The sequence below is a fragment of the Sciurus carolinensis genome, chromosome 5, assembly GCF_902686445.1.
Source record: "Sciurus carolinensis chromosome 5, mSciCar1.2, whole genome shotgun sequence".
NCBI classification, from domain to species: domain Eukaryota; kingdom Metazoa; phylum Chordata; class Mammalia; order Rodentia; family Sciuridae; genus Sciurus; species Sciurus carolinensis.
The window spans coordinates 150133757-150151340 of record NC_062217.1 but is presented as its reverse complement, the minus strand read 5'-3'; the positions used below and the strand labels follow the sequence as shown (position 1 = coordinate 150151340).

The 17584-nt window shown below is 36.1% G+C and overlaps 1 protein-coding gene across 12 annotated transcripts in view; it reads right to left on the bottom strand.

The window, feature by feature from the left end:
- Btrc (beta-transducin repeat containing E3 ubiquitin protein ligase) overlaps positions 1-17584 on the bottom strand; it is a 181089-nt gene that overhangs the window by 18497 nt on the left and 145008 nt on the right. For all 12 annotated transcript variants that reach the window (XM_047552922.1, XM_047552924.1, XM_047552925.1 and 9 more), the window contains 8 exons: positions 16550-16781; positions 11833-12019; positions 6664-6760; positions 6046-6183; positions 5430-5548; positions 3366-3615; positions 2398-2516; positions 942-1052 (listed from right to left, as the gene is read on the bottom strand). In XM_047552922.1, coding sequence (XP_047408878.1) covers positions 942-1052; positions 2398-2516; positions 3366-3615; positions 5430-5548; positions 6046-6183; positions 6664-6760; positions 11833-12019; positions 16550-16781 — 1253 coding nt within the window. The remainder of the gene's footprint in view (positions 1-941; positions 1053-2397; positions 2517-3365; positions 3616-5429; positions 5549-6045; positions 6184-6663; positions 6761-11832; positions 12020-16549; positions 16782-17584) is intronic.

Sequence of the window (17584 nt, the reverse complement as noted above, 5' to 3'; positions counted from 1 at the left end):
ACTCAAAGCAGAGGAAGTGCTGGTTATACTTTATAGTCAGCTCAGAACTAAGATAATGTTGCTAGTTTCTGATATTTAAAAAGTTATCTATATTTGAATTATAGCCTACTCCCCCTGCCACACCCCAGATCAGGCACCTTGACAAGAAAAAAAAATGATAGAATTCTTCATAAATGGATATACTTGTTATATTAACTTACTTGTACTTAGTACTGTTAGACACAGGATCTAGTCATAGCATGAATGGATTCTAAAACCACAGGATATTAGACTGAAGAAAATAAAGATTAATAAATTCATTATATATGAAATGCTAGTAGTGATAACAAGAGAGTTAGAGTTTTAGGAATCGCTAAAAGAATTCAAAATCAAAGAGGGATATGTAGAGCCCAGTAGAAGAGTGCTTGCCTAGCACGCATGAGGCCCTGGGTTCCACCTCCAGTATCTACCCCCACCCCCAAATCAGAGATCAAAATCCAAATCCAAGATCCTGCTGTACTAAACCTTAGATACTGTCCTTGAATGTTTTAATTTTATTAATGTTACCATTTTATATGCATATCCTATCATACTGGGTTGTCTGATTCTTTGCTTTATAAAGCAAAATAAACAAAAATATAACCAAATAACCAAAATAGTAATAAAAGTCAGTGCAAAACAAGTGCAATAAAATGACTGGGAAGAATATTTGAGAAAAGAATAAACAAAGGCGAGATGAATGCATAAATAAATACTGTGAAACCCATAAATTTTTAGAAACAAGGAAAGGTTACATTGAACATCATAAACTAAGAAGAATTAAGATGGAGACATAGAAAAAAAAATTTTTTTTGGTTCAGAGAACTGAACCCAGGGGACTTACACATGCTAAGCCCATACTCTGCGACTAAGTTACACCCCTCGCCCTTCAATTTGTTTTTAAACCTTATTAGCAAACTCACCCATCATAGGCCCCACTGACTATCCTCTTGTTATCAAACCGAATACAACGCACCAATTCCTCATGACCTTCTAACACTCGTAAACATGCACCACATTCAATGTCCCATAATCTGGAAGAGAAAATTGAGTCAAGTGAATTTTCATGTGTTCTTTTCTGATCCTGGAATATTATAGTAATATAGTTCATATATCTTTAAAGAATCCACAAAAATAAGATTAATAACCATCATATAAAAGTATATGGCTTTCAGTATAATTTATTTCCTTTCTGCCATATAACTTGGGCAGAAAAATGTATGACTTAAGTTCAAATACATTATGTATTTTAAAAGCACAATGCTTTTTATAATTCTATAACCAGGTTCTCCCAGGAATAAAAAGGACAAATTCAAAACACACAGCTGTCTGGGAAGGAAATGACCAAGTCAGGAGAATACTGAAACCACTAAAAAGAATGAGGTGTAGATTGTCAGTGACATCTGGCCCTCACAAAGCATCTCCACTTCTGCTACTGAAGACATTCTCTGCTCTCACCCAAGGTTCAGGGTAGTTTTTTTTTTTTTTTTTTTTTTTTTTTTAATATATTTTTAGTTATAGATAAGACACAATATCTTTACTTATTTTTATGTGGTGCTGAGGATCGAACCCAGTGCCTCACATGTGTTAGGCAAGCGCTTTACCACTGAGCAACAACCCCAGTCCAGGGTATTCTTTTTTGTGTAATGGAAATGCAAAGCTAGTTCTGAAGAAGTTTTGTATAATAATTTAAAAAACTGTATGCTTTCAGAACAGTTCAAGTGATTTTAGAAGTAATTAGATATGTAACAATAGCTCTGTTTTGCTTTTCTAATTTTTAAGCTTTTTTTTTTAAATGGCCTTTTTATTGTCTTAGTATTTCATTGAAGAGAGGGGAACAGATAAATCTTCCAAATTCTAATCATTTCTACGTGTCATTCATCTTTGAGATGGGGAAAAACACACAAAAAAAGTACTTCAACTTGCGGATACTTCACAATTTTAAAGACAGGTGACTGGCTAATTATCTAATTTTAAGACAAGAGCACACAATTTGTAGTATGGTAAGAAATGCTTTTTTAAAAAAATAACAGCAACAAAGAGAAAGGTCTGTAAGCTATTTATCAATACTTTTCAACAGCAGACAAAAGAAATTTTAAAAGAATGTCCTTAAACCTCCATCCATTTTATTTCCTTACTGAAGCAATACCTCTAAAATAGACCTATCTGGTGACAAAACTGTTACAAGAAGTAAACACATCAACAAAAACCTTTGTTGTGCTGCTTCTCTGCTTGGGATAAATTTTTGACCTGTAAAAAGCTACAGAAAGTTAAAATATTTGATTATAAACATAACACAAAGATTTGTAAGATCTGTGAACAATTACTGAATGAGAGGATAATACTGATTCCCTCTGGGAAAGGGCACCTGCTGCTTACCTGATAGTGTTGTCAGATGAGCCACTCACCACCAGCCTGTCTCTGTACTGCAAACAGGCAATCCCTCGTTTGTGTCCATTTAGGGTCCTTACAAATTCACAAGTACTTGTGTTCCACACCTGAGACAGAAAATGACATTGAGCAGTTGATTTGGTGCTTTCACCAGTAAAAAAGAAAAAGAAAAATCAATGGCAACTGGAATCTTCAGGAAGCAGATATCAGGACTGACCCAATAGGGGACAGCAACTTCTCAGAAAAATGCAGCAAGGTAAAATAAAAAACTTTACTTCATGGTAACAGGGTTACTTTGAGCTGATTACTAGCACATGAACATTCATCAGATTAATTTACCCTTATGGGATAATCCAGTCTTTCAGATAGATTTTCTTGAACTTAAATTTATCCCTCCCCTTCTCACACTTAATGTATTATTACTGTTGATACTATTATTATTATTGTTATTATTTGCAGTGCTGGGGATCAAACCCAGGGCCTGGCATGTGCCAGGCAAATGCTCAACCACTGAATTGTATCTCCAGCCTGTCACCATTATTTATAGAAACAAAATATCTCCCTAAAATTGTTGTACAACTTGTCTCACTCATTACTTTCTTACACATGTATCAGTCTCTGAATTAAATACTGTTATTCATAGTGACGTTTAAATATGTAGTTGCCCTTGATCAAATTTTCACATCAACTCCCTATTCTAAGTGGGGTGTCATTATTATTATGATTATAATTATTATTTTTTTGTGGTACTAGGGACAGAATCCAGAGGTGCTTAGCCACTGAGCTACATTCCCAGCCATTTTTCATTTTATTTTGAGACAGGGTCTCACCGAGTTGCTGAGTCTGGCCTTGAATTTGAGACACTTCTGCCTCAGTCTCCCAAGTCACTGGGATTACAGGTGTATACCACCATGCCTGGCTCTAAGTCGAGGACTTAGTGAAAAATGCCTTATTACCTTTATAGTTCTGTCCCCAGATGCAGAAACGATATACTTGTCATCAAAGTCTACAACATTGACAGCAGCTCGGTGTCCAACCAGAACCCTCCGGAGGGTAATATCAGTTGGGGAGGCCATATCCCACACAGCAATGGAACGATCTTTGGAGCAGGTCACCATCATGCCATTATTGAAACGTAAGTGCAGAACTGCTTCACAATGGTGAATCAACGTGTTTAGCATTTCACCTGTATTTACATCCCATACTCTGGAAGGGATACCTGAGAATTAGATGGTACTCAAGCTACAACATGTTACCCATATATGGCCATCATGCCCCATCCCCAATACTTTCATGGGAAGTATTATACTCTATCTTTTGAGACAGACACAGGGAAGCAGTAGACAGAGGGAGGGTTGGACAGAGAGAGTGAGAGGAAGAAGGGAATGGGGTGCTGGAAGGGTGGAATCCTTAAGACTTGAAATATGGGCAAGTTTTGGTGGGCAGCAGCCACCATCACCTGACAATTTGGTCCAGATTTCAGGATTATTATAAAACTTTTGACATTCAATTTGACACCATTCAGAAGATACATTTTAAATGAAGAATTTGATTAATAACAGTAGCATTAGTGCCCATCCCATTGACCATACTCAGGAACCACAAACGACATGGGTTAAGATGCTTCTGCCATAGATTTAATGTTAACTTTAGTTTGATTACTTTGGATTGTAGGTTTCACCACACAGGGCCAAGATTACACAGACTCTAAGTCTAAATCCCGAGTTCTGTGCTTTGCAGAGGGTAGAACAGCCTCCCACCATAAATATGGGCTTCAAAACTGAGGGAGGGGCCCAAGTGTGAGAAATTCTGTGTCATGATATATTTTGTTTTGATTACTCTATTTTTGAGTATTGACTTGACTTTTATAACATTTATTTCCTTTTTCTAATTTAAACTCCCTTTTAATAAAAATCATTTTGGGGGCTGGGGGTACAGTTTAGTGATAGAGCATGGGCCTAGCATGTTCAAGGCCCTGAATTCGATTCCCAGTAACTAAAAAAAAAAATTTACATCTTTAAAAAAAAATTTTTTTTAGTTGTAGATGAACACGATACCTTTATTTTATATATTTATTTTTATGTGGTGCTAAGGATCAAACCCAGTGCCTCACATGTGCTAGGCAAGTGATCTACCACTGAGCTACAACCCCAGCCCAATAATTTACATCTTATCCTATAAATGATGTAACTATCTACAATGCTTCACTGCCTGTGAGGCACTCCACAAGCACCTATAAATGTTAAATGCGGACAACTGCATGAACTAGATTTGCTATGCCCTGAAATCATGTGACAAGAACCAGTTATCCTATTCACAGAGGATAACTTCCAACGCAAACGTTTAACTTCAGAGAATTTAACAATGTAGTTAACTGCTTTTTTTTCCCCCTAGTTTTTTCTCTTAAAGTTACTTTTGATGCATTATGCTTGCTAAATCCTTTAGCTTAAGGCAAAATTCGTAACAGAGGTTTCCAACAGTGCTGCTGGTACCCAGAACTTGAGCTACACTGGACTCCAGCAGCATAATGGCTGTGTCATCAAATCACTAATGCCTTTGGAAATTGAAGGCCCCTCCCTGAGTGAAGCTTGCAATTAAAAACTGCAGGGACAGTAGGGGAGGGACTGGCAAAGATAGACTATTGCTCACCTGTACACATTTTAAAGATATAATGTATGTCGGATCTATAGTTATAACCACCTGAAAGGAAGGTTTCACTCCATTCATATCATTCCCCTGTGAGGGAATGCAGTGATCTATCATAAAGATAAATTTCTATAATGCATGATCTCCAAATTAAAGCAGAACATACAGTTATTTAAATGTGCAAAAATGTAAACTTACCCAACCATTCCTAAATCAAGTTTTCTGTTCTAGATTGACATAAATAAAGGGGGCAGCTAAAAATTTATTCTTCTTTAGTTTCAGAACCATGTTCATGCAGATACATACAAAATTACTGTGACAAAGAATGGAGCAGATCTGCTTCAGAGTTCAAAAGAGCATTCGAAATTTTCTACCTGACAGTGGAATCCGATGATCCAGTTATGATCACCCTCTCGTCATACTGGAGACACAGGACAGAACCTGTGTGGCCTGTGAGAATTCGTTTGCATTCCAGTGTGCTTTTATCCCAGATCTAGGATGGCAAACAAGATCCTTTTGATCATAATGATAATGGGATGCTGTGGAGACTTGTTCACTCTATTATGTGTTTGATCCCCCAAAAGAATCAAAGCCCAGAGAAGTGAGGAATGCATTCCTTTCTACAGGTACAGTTAAGCACCTGTATATATGTGGCTTTAGTTCTAATGAGAACTTTATCCTTTTCATTAAGGAACTGGACAAGCCTATAATTATGAGGGCCAAAAAAGTAACGATACCTCCCATCCCCACCTTGATACACTTCACAAAGCAAATTTAACCCTAAGACTATTCGTCTGTATGCTCTTCTGGGGGCAGGGTTTGCGGGGGGCGAATCTGTTCTTTAAGGAAATGATTTTGGTTTTGGTACTAGAACTACTCTAAAATATGCACTTATTTTCTAGAAACATGCTTTAGGGTTTATGCCTTGGATTGCTTTATGTGGTTACCCTCACTGCCTTAGCAAAACTCCCATAAGTGAAGAGACTTCACCTTGATTGTGTTGTCTCGAAGGCCGCTTACTATTTTCTGGTCATCATACTGTAAACAGTAAACTCCTTTGCTTGTTTCACTCCGGCAGTGGATTCTCTGTAAACTATGTCTTCCACATCTCCAATTAGATTCTATTGTCTAAGAAGAAGGAATGGTAAGGTGCAGTTGATTAGTTAAGGATCTCAACAAAACTCTTATCTGACATCAATGGTAACCAATGTATAGAATTTAGGGCAGATTAAAAATATGCACTAGGTAGGACTGGGTGTTTAGTGCTCGTACATGTGTTGGTCATTTCTACCAACAGATGCTTGATTCTGAAGACATTTGAATATCAGCTGAGAAGAAGAAATTTAATAGTTCTCACTGCTATTAGAAGAAATGAATCCCTCTTTGGCTCTCACTCATCTAGTTATCTATCAGTAAATAATTTTTTAAAGCTTTACAAAATTTACCTGGCAATTTACTATATTTTACCTACTTTATTCACTCGTAAAGATATTGATTTTTAATCAATATCAATAAACCTTAATGGGTTTGCTGTAACAATACTGACACTGAGGAATGCTGATGATTCTCTATCATTTGGCAAATACCCCAACATACATAGATTCTTACCTCAATGTCTTGTATAATTTTAGGATAAAGTGCTCTATAAAAAGAGTTGGGAGGAGCATTCCCATCAGGAGGTTTGTTTTTGAATAAATACTGTCCCCTAAAAAACAGTGAAAACCACAATTATACATTTAAAAGGAGCTTCATATTTCTTCAAAGTGCTTCTTAGTTACCACTCCATATAATCTTCATAACTAGCTTGGAGAGGTGTGAAGGTAAACCTGACTTCAGTAGTCCCATGTCAAGCAGTAACTTTCTAGGCTCTAAGGAATTTGACTGACACTGATTTGCTTTCAGACAAAACATGATTATTTCCAGTTCAGAACATCAGAGTTCAAGGCCTTTCAGGATATTATAACCTCCACAGGCAAATAAATGTATAATCAGAATCCATCTACTGGTCTCTTAGGCCTCTGTATAGATTCATTGGCCTTATCTTCTGAAAACTGTTAGTAATGTAATTATTACTTTTGAATTAGCACACACACCCCAGAGTCTTTTTCCCCTGAATCAAGCTGTGTCAGTGTCAGAGGAGCCCAGTATGGTGAGCTGCAGCAAAGCTTCAGCCAGGGAGATTCCTTTTCCAGGTTTTTATTTTGTGAGGTATGATGTGTTGGCTGCTCAGTCATGTGCTGCTGGTGATGAGTGTGGTTGTACTCTAAATGGAGCAATTCAGTTCATTTCAACAGAAAACAAAGGGATCACAGGGGTGTCCAGCAGCAGGAAGGGAAAGAATCAAAAAGAAAAGCCTAATGGCATTGTGCTATCAAGTCTAAGATATGAAACTGACTTTCACAGGTGTGTTCCTGGCTATGTACACACATACATGCATTATACTGCCTTTCCTCGATTCCAGTGAGCAGCATTTGTTAGCATCTCCTTCCTTATGACAGCACATCTCTGGAATACTCATATCCCAAGTTAGATCTTTGCTACCAAAAAAATCAGTAAATGGCAATCACTTCCTGCTGGGTAAAAAATTTAATTCCTCATCCTGAAGTTAAGAACCCACCAAACACGGTGTGGAAGCTAGTAAACCCCACTATGGGTGTACTAACTGCTGTTCTCACTGGCATCGTGCCTTGCAAAGTGGAGATAGGCAGAAATGCCTCTGAGTGTAATCCTGGCACCAGAGAAATCATGTTTTCTCTGGGCCAGTCATCTACTCCTCCCTCTATAGCTCCATTACAATATAATTAATTGTTTGATGTCTCTAGGAGTGCTTCTCCCTGCCCTCTCCCTATTATACACCTTGAAAATTAGTTGAGAAAATGTTCTATCATGAAGGTAGCTGGCTCTGACTTTTGTATTAATACAGAGAAGAATATCTTCAATGGAGAAGAAAAAATAATGTATTTTATGAGGGAAATAATGAAACATGGTACAACTGCCTAGAAAAAAGGGCAAATAAAAATTATTTCAACATTTTGAAATAATTATGGATTAAAGGTACACTTCTCCAAACAATTTTATACTATAAACACTTTACTGGCAAGTGATAGATTTTTTTTTTTTTTTTTTTTTTTTTTTTGCAGTGCTGGGGATTGAACCCAGGGTCCTTGTGCTTGTGAGGCAAGCAGTCTACCTACCAAGTGAGCTATATCTCCAGCCCAAAAGATTTTGAATGAGAAGATTTTAGATATGACTCCAGAGCCCATATCCTTAACTACTTTATTGTTTTTCAAGGTCCACCATTCTTGAGATCTTCTTTTAGTCTCTGGCAACCATATGTGGGTACTCTAGAATTTTCATAAGCAAAGATACTATTCTCTACATCCTTAGGAAAAAGAACGCATATACACTTCTTATCTCATTTTCTACCCCACAGCCTTTACCATGTATTCCTAAAGTATCCAAAATTTTTCATATCAAAAGTGATACACAAAAGGGTGGGTAGGTATTGAAAACTGGCTACTCAACCTGTGTATTTTAAGTCAAACTCTTTTACGATGACAATAGGGACCACTTCTATGTGAATGCCTAGTAGGGTAGGAGTACATGATAAATGTGAATACTAAATTCAGAATGCTATCATAAATGTGATCTGCTGATTAAGAAAATGGACTTTTCCCAAATGGTCTTTTATTATACGTTTAGGAGTTACTATTACCGAGCAGAGAGCATATTCAGTATTATTCAAGAGAGAAAACGGCAGGGTTCATGTTCTAGCAGCAGACTATAAAATCCATCTAGATGTAAAATACAACAGCAAAGTGGAAGCTAAATCTTACAGACTCAAAACTGTACTTGTTTATTTTGGGATGGAAAAAATGGAAGACACTTTCAAAGGTAGCATATGGGGAAAGTATAACAAAAAAAGTGTATTGACTTAGTAAGATAACTTCAAAAGAAAAAACGAGAAATTATTTATAAATTTTAAAGAACTTTTTTTAAAGGGAGGACAGCCAGACATGGTGATCCATGCCTATAATCCCAGAGACCTGGGAGGCAGGGCAAGCTTAAGGCCAGCCTCAGCAATTAGCAAGACCCTGTCTCAAAATTAAAAAAAAAAAAAGGGCTACGGGTGGGGCTAGGGCTGGGGCTGGGTTGTGGCTCAGTGATAGAGTGCTTGCCTCGCATGTATGAGGCACTGGGTTTGATCCTCAGCACTGCATATAAATAAAATGAAAGTCTTATGTCCATCTATGACTAAAAATATTTTTTAAAGGGCTGGGGGTATAGCTCAGTGATACAACATCCCTGAGTTTAATCCCTAGTACTGGAAAAGAAAAGAAAAACTTTTAAAAAAGCAGGGGAATACAACTAACACAGAGATACTGGAGGAGGCATACATGGGACATATTTATTATTTCATGGGGCTATATCAAGTTAAAAAGGGACAAATGGGGCCAAATAAAAGGACATGTAGTCAGAATTCTTTTTTTTTTTTTTAATTGTGAGTTTTTCAACCAGTGCCTCACATGTGCTAGGCAAATCCCTACCACTGAGCTACAACCCCAGCCCTGTAGTCAGACTTCTTAAGGATTAAAAAGTAGAAATGAGTTTCTGTGGTTGAAGAGAAAGGAAAAGGACTGATGATAATACTGCATCCTGGAATATTTCTCAGCTATATCTTTATATTTTATTTATTTATTTGGTTAGTTGGTTGGTTGGTCACTATAGTATCGGTGATTGAACCCAGGGCTTCACACATGCTATGCAAGGACTACCACTGAGTTACATTCCCAGCTCTTTCTAATTTTTAAATTTTGAGACAGGGTATGTGCCCATCTATCTGGCCTTGAACCTGTGCTCCTCTTGCCTCAGCCTCCTGAGTACTGGGGATTACAGGAGTGCATCACTGTACCTGGCTTAAATTAACTGTTTAAAAGGCCAAAAAGGCATCTTTTCAAAGATAGTTTATGTAACAGACATTAAAGGTCTTGCTGCTTAGTGCCAATCCTAAGCAAAACTGTGGAATTTACTTTTTCACTTTTGGTATTTGCACATCTATTTGCCAGGAACTGCCCACTTACTTCTTGTTCACTCTGCTTTCAAAAAAGGACTTAACTCCCAATTTCTTATGAAGGTTTATTGTCTTTTACGGTTCAAATGAGAACAAAGTATATTTTAACAGGGAACCAAATCCTTTTATAACTAAGAGAATGAATCTCTACAATTGAAATTTCAGGTCAGAAGTTATTTGGAGGAGAGTTTCTTTTCCTTTTCCTGAGGGATAGAGAACTCTTCCCAGCTGCCTCAAATTTTAAAGCTGGTCCTGACACTCTCAGCAAAATGATGGACTTGGACTTTTGTTCAACTATATACTTATTTGCTACTTATTTGCTTTGTTATACTATGAAAGAGCTTATTTTTAAAGTATAAAGTCAGTTATGAAAGATGAAGTTTCTATTTCTCTACAAGATGAAAAGAGGGCAAATAAGAAAAATATATTTGGGAAAAAGAAATAACAATTTCCTTTATTTATACAATTGTTATATAGCCAAAGAATTACTGGCATTTGGTTTCTTTAGTTGAATTTGAGAGAAAAATTTAAATTCTTCCTAACGGTCAGAATGAAGAAATCTCTGAAGCACTTTGTTATAATATTTACAGGTCATTATATTTATTATGTGTTACTGAATTTCAAAGATACAAAAAATGAAAGGGAGCTAACTATATTTTTATGAAAATTTTAAGGAAAGCTGATTTACATGTATGAATTATTTAAAAGTATTCTACATTCTTAACTATTTTGTATCTTTTTATGATTCAAGATAAAACAGTTGAGAAAATTAACTTGGAAGAATATCACTGAGCACATATATACCTACTGTAGTTTTTTTTTTTCCTATCAACTAAATACTCAATATGTCACATTTTATTTATAAATTATTCATACTTGACTTTCTTACAGGAACATCTAGAGACATACTATTAGAAGTAGTTTTTTGGGCTGCGGATATAGCTCAGTTGGTAGAGTGCTTGCCTTGCAAGCACAAGGCCCTGGGTTCAATCCCTAGCATCGCAAAAAAAAAAAAAAAAAAAAAAAAAAAAAGTAGTTTTTTTGAAGAAAGACATCTTCCAGATGTTCTAGTGAAATAGTACCATTATGTTAAGAGAACAACGAAAAAAGTGGTGAAAACTTTTAGGCTGCTATCTATATAAAGTCTCAGGAAATTCATAACTAAGCAAGAAAGTCTTAAGAAAAATGATTTTAAATTTTTTCTGATGGCTAATTTTTTATTATAGCTGGGCATAAAAATAATTTTTGATTACAAAAGTGAAAAACCACAGGCTCAGATTAAAGGCAAGAAATCTTCTGAAGGACAAAACAATAATTTATCTGACAATTACTTAGGTGAAAACTGAATCTAATGGTTTTTATGTGATCCAAAGTCACCTAGTTGCCTTTTAAACTGTCCAATGGCCCTCTGCAGAATACCAATTTCTGCCCAGAGATAAGAATGCTTTAAACAAGAAGGAGGGTCAATTTTCCATTATTTTTTGCAAAGCGATACTAACACTATATTATGTCATTTTATGAGTGATTGGTCAGAAGTAAAATTGCTGAGTACATGAACAACCATTAACTTCTACATTTTTAGCTCTGAATCAGCAAAATCATTACATCAAATGGTAAGTGGTCTTACTAGTTCCCAATATTCTTCTAGTGATTGTGAAAGGTCAGGTCTAGAAGCTCTTTAATAGGAAGAAATTTAAAAGGCTCACCACCCTCTTCGTTCTGCCAGGCCTCTCCACAGAGAATCTGTCCTGACCATTCTCTCGATGAGCTTCTTCCATAACATGCCATCCGACGTCACTCGGTACCATTCTTTGCACACAAGTTCAGCAGCACAGAGTGATTTGGCATCCAAGTATGACAGAATGTTCTCAGCAATATGATCCAATCCCCGAGCTTTCAATGGGGAGAGGAAGCAAAGCAAAATTGACGGGATGGTGAATGATTTTTTACAAAAGGTTCTTTAAAATTGAACAGCATTTGCTCTGCAATGAAGGCATACTGTCCCTAGTGTGGTCCAGTTTCTTTTTCAAACAGAGGCTTGGGTAAAATGAGGGTCAATAATTTTTCCATAAGGTTATAGAAATGAACAGTATTTTCCATCTTCCTTCAGATAAGGAAGTTAAAGCTAACAACCAGCAAACCCCCCAAGACATTAAAAATAAAAAGGATTCCAGAAAACAATTCACATCTATCTATATGGATTTCAGCACTAGGGGATGTTCTATGGATGGCATCTCAAACTCTATGATTCAGACCACCCCCCCACCAAATCTCTATATTAGGTCCATTTCTCATTCTGTTTCTATTACTGCTGTAGTTCCAAAGCTATTCAGTAAAAGAAATATCCTTTAAATGTACTGGGGGAGAGTCACTAAGTCAGAATGTGCTGGGTTATAGAATTTTGGGAATGTAGAAAGAGGAGGGGGAACATCCTGAGAGAAAAGACAGAGAGCTATGTTTAAGTTCAAAGATGAGTTTAATTTCAGATTTTTTTTTTTAAAGTTGTATTTGAGAATAGCTACTACTATAAAACCTAAATAACAACTGACCAAAATGGGGGGAAAAAAAATCCCAGGCCAATAGATAACTTGGTTAGATTTTGGAGGTACAGAGGAAAATAGTGGCTAGTGGATCTTGGGCTAGAAAATTGGAGGGCTTCCCAATTAAAAGTTCTTCACCACCTAATTCTATACTGAGGCCTCAATGGAAAAGATCCTATAAAATAGGATGACTACACTAATAAACCTACTTTTGGCTGCTATTCTAAGGTCACAAGTGAGAGGAAAAAAATATTCAAAATTATTCCTCTTTACAGGTTACATATCGGAGGTTTTCTAAAGACTTAAAAATAGTTGAGAAGGATTTCTTCAGACTCTATCTCCCATAAGCACAAACAAATGAAAAGAGAATACTGCATTTCATTTAGTGGCTTGAATCATGCAGAGGCAGACTTGGATGCCATTAGCAATGATCCAAATATGCTTATTAAACATTATTCTAATTATAAAAATTATAAGGATATCAGTCACATTTTTCGGCAGACTTGGGAAAAAAGCATTAAATGGATCTTATTTAGCTGGCATCACATGTTCATATTTAAGAATAAGCGGATGGAGGCATCCTTCATCTAATTCTTATTAAAGGAATATAAGACAATTAAAGATATAATAATTAGTTCTTCATGCAAGATGCAGTGATAGTACAATTCCTGAATCTTTATTTTGAAACTTCCCACATCATCAGAAGTTTCCAAAGGCACTGCTGTGTTTTTCATGACTGCCATCAAATTGCTCCTGATCATTTACTATGTACCTATAATAAGTCTTTGGAAGTAATTTCACCTAACATTCCAAATAAAACCATTACATTAATGGATTACAGACAGTTTGGGAAGTAGTTTGGCTTACTAAATGTAGCCAGATGGTGTAGGTTTATAAGTTTAAATGGCTATAAAGCATTAGACTGATGATTTAGTACTTCATAGACTGGTCAGGAGATATACACTAGGGATCAGTATTAGACAAAAGACACAAATCTAATCAACTCTTGTTCAATTTGTAGCAGTATAAACTTGAGATGGTAGCAAGTCTCAGTGATTGGGGAGAACATAGTAATAGGTACACTGAGATTTTTGTACAAAGAAAACTGTTTGCTTATGGCTAAAGCAAAATCCAATGCATTATGAGGGGGCAAAAATCTATTCTATTTAACAAAAGACACAGGTAAGTCAAGAAAGTGGTGCACCCTTAATAATAGTGACTTCAGAGGCTGAGGAAAGCAGAGTACAAGTTTGAGGCCAGTCTATATACTTTAGCAAGTCCCTGTCTCAAAATAAAATTAAAAAGGGATGAAAATGTAGCTTAGTAGTTGAGTGCTTGCCTAGAGTGTGTGAAGCTCTGGGTTCAATCCCCACTACTACAAGGAAGACACACATTCAAAACACACACACACACACACACACACACACACAAACGTAAAATTCAATTTTAAAGTGAATATTTCTAAGATATAAATAAGTATTCCTTTAATTTTAAAGGACAACTTAAATCCCAAGTTTAGAAAAACAGAAAAATTTTTTTTGCGGTGCTCAGGATTAAACCAGGGCCTTATGCTTATGAGGCAAGTACTCTATCAACTGAACTATCTCCCCAGCCCAAAAAGCAAAATTTTTAAAAAAATATAATAAGCAAAGATTAAACAAAGTCGTATGTAGTTTTGAGGCTACAGGTTGGTATATTATTTTTAAAGGACAGCTAGTTAGCATGTACTTAAAGCATGGAAAATGTTGCTACTCTTTAATACAGTAGTTCTGCTGCTGTAATTTCCATCCTAGAATGCCCACAAGATTAACATATAAAAATGTCCAGGAGCTAGGGCTGTGGTTCAGTGATAGAGCGCTCAACAGCACGCATGAGACACCTGGGTTCGAACCTCAGCACCACATAAAAATAAATAGAATAAAGGTATTGTGTCCATCTACAACTAAAAATCTTAAAAAAAAAAAAAAAAAAAAGAATGTCCACCATGGCATAGTTTATAATAGGAAAAAAATACTGAAATTATCTAAATGTTCAATAAAGTTATTAAATATATAAATGTATTTAAGGAAAATACATTAAGAGAATATATTGCCAGGTACAGTGGCATAGAACTTTAACCCCAGAGATTCAAAAGACTGAGGCAGGAGGATCTCAAGTTCAGGATCAGCCTCATCAACTTAGCAAGGCCCTGAGCAATTCAGTGAGACCCTGTCTCAAAATCAAAAACAAAAAGGTCTGAGGATACGCTCCGTGGTAAAGTGCCCCTGGGTTCAAGCCCCCAGTACCAAAACAAAACAATAACAACAACAACAACAAAAGCAAAAATTAAAAAATAAAACTATATTAAGTGTTATAAAACATTCATGATCACAGCTTTAAAAGGAAGTATATGCACCTAGAAAAATTAGAAAGGCTGCATGCCAAGACACAAATAGCATATTACTAGTTCTCTCTGTATAGTGGGATTCTGGGAAATTTTATTTTTATATTTTATAATTTTTAATATTACCTGAATTTCCTAAATTCTATAATCAGGAAAAGACAAACAAAACAAAAACACAAAAGCAAAATCCCCTCAGAACAAACCTTTTTAAATTAATTAATTAGTTTGGTACTGGGGATTGAACCCGGGACACTTTACTGCTGAATGATACCCTGAGCCCTTTTTATTTTATATTTTTGAGGCAGGTTCTTGCTAAGTTACTGAGGCTGGCCTTGAACTTGCAATCCTCCTGCTTCAGTTTCCTGAGTTGCTGGGATTGAAGTCGTGTACTATTGAGTTTAGCAAGACATGATATTTTGGTTAAGGCTCCCTCATCTTTGTTATTAGTTTTCTTTTAGAATAAAAGTTAACACGTATAAGAACTTCACATTTTTCTGAGAGTACTGTCCTCCAATACTGATGCCTTTGTGGTATTCTAAATCACTATTAAGAATTCAGAAAAATTACGGCATCTTCCAAAAATATAATAAGTATCATATTTGAAATATAAATATATATTTATTTTCATAACAAGGCTCCTGATATATCATCTTTTCTATGAATTCCCCGTTTTTTGGTTGTTGGGAATCCAATCCAGGGCTTTCCACACTCTAGGTAAGTGCTCTACTACTGAGCCACATCCCCAGTTCCTCCTCCTTTCTAAAATACTAAAAAAAAAAAAACAACCCAATTTCCCATTAATCCCTAGAATTAAAATATTCTGTTGATAAATTCGCACAGAAATCTAAATACAAGTACATAATTAACACATCTGTTTTCTCCTCATGTTGCTGGGGATCAAACCCATGGCCTTGCACATGTGGGGCAAGCACTCTACCACTGAGCTACAACCCCAGCCTAAATTAACATATCTATTTTTTTTGTTTTTTTGGTACTGGGGATTGAACTCATGGATACCACTGAGCCACATCCCCAGTCCTTTTTAAAATTTCATTTAGAGACAGGGTCTTACTCAATTTAGCTTAGAGCCTTGCTAAGTTGCTGAGGCTGGTTTCTAACTCAAGATCTTCCTGCCTCAGCCTCCCAAGCCACTGGGATTACAGATAAAAGCCACCATGCCCTGCTTAAATTAACATAGCTTGAAAGTAAAACACATTACAAAAGACTACCTCCCTCAAGTGACAGATAACACCTGAGAAATTATTTAATTTGAACCTACTACATATGGGTAAAAAGGGTGAACACAAGGACACAAGATAGCAGAAGATAGGCAAAAGAGGAGTCCATTTCTCTTGAATTTGATTTTTCTTGTATTTTTATCAAGAAGGTACAATTACTTAATTTGTGAAAATCAAGCCAATGAAGACTTTAAAAAAGAGAAAAAGGCTGAAGATTCAATTCTGTAGCAAATTAATGGTTTGTAAATACATGTACACATACCTGGCAGAGCAGTTATGAAATCCCTTTGTAGCATAGGTTTAAGATATGAGTTTATGTGCCCATGTTGGTAATGACACATTTGGGATATAAGATGTTCCACAAATTCAACTTGATCGGACTCTGACCACTGCTCAAAATATTTGACACACAGTTCCTTTTCTTTTTCATAGCTTGCAGAGAGTTTCCGTTGCTTGGGTACAATCATACTGGAAGTGCCATTGGCAAGTTTTGTCTATGAAAGGGGAAGGATTAAAAGAAACATTAACAGAAACATTAAGTACTGAAAATGAGAGAAATATATATAATTTTCTGGTCTGGCATGCTATGTTTGTCTTTATGATTGAGCCCACTCTATTATTTTGGTAGTATTGGACATCTATGAACCACAATTACATGGAAAGCCACAGAAATACCACACTAAGGTGGTAAATCAGGTATGTTATAGGAAGATTAAGCATCCATTTCCAAAAGTTCACAATAAGACTTTTTTTTTTTTAATGAAAACTCAAAGCACATTATTATTGATAATAAGAAAAAAAAAATTTGCTTTTTTTGGGGGGGTGGGTAGATACTGGGGATTGAACCCAGGGGTGCTTTACCACTGAGCTGTGTCCCTGAACATTTTTATTTTTTAATTTTGAGACGCAAGTCTCACTAAGCTGCTGAGGATCTCACTTAGTTGCTAAGGCTGGCCTTGGACTTGACATCTTCCTGCCTCAGCCTCGTGAGTTGCTGGGATATAGGCATGCATCACCCTTCCTGGCTAATTTGCTTTTTCTTACATACAGCAGTTATTGGACATTTAGACAATTAACTTGCTCACAGCTTATTTAAGAGTGAAATAAATCTTCCATGCAAAGAAAGACCACTAAGTACTGTCAGACTGTGTGGGTACCTCTGGACATAAAACTTAAATAACAATCGTTTGTTCAATCTACCCCCTTCCCTTCCCAAAATTCTATCTTTGTAGTCATCAAAATTATAAGCCACTAAGTCTGTTTTATTAATTGATTCATTCAGTATTTACTGAGCTTA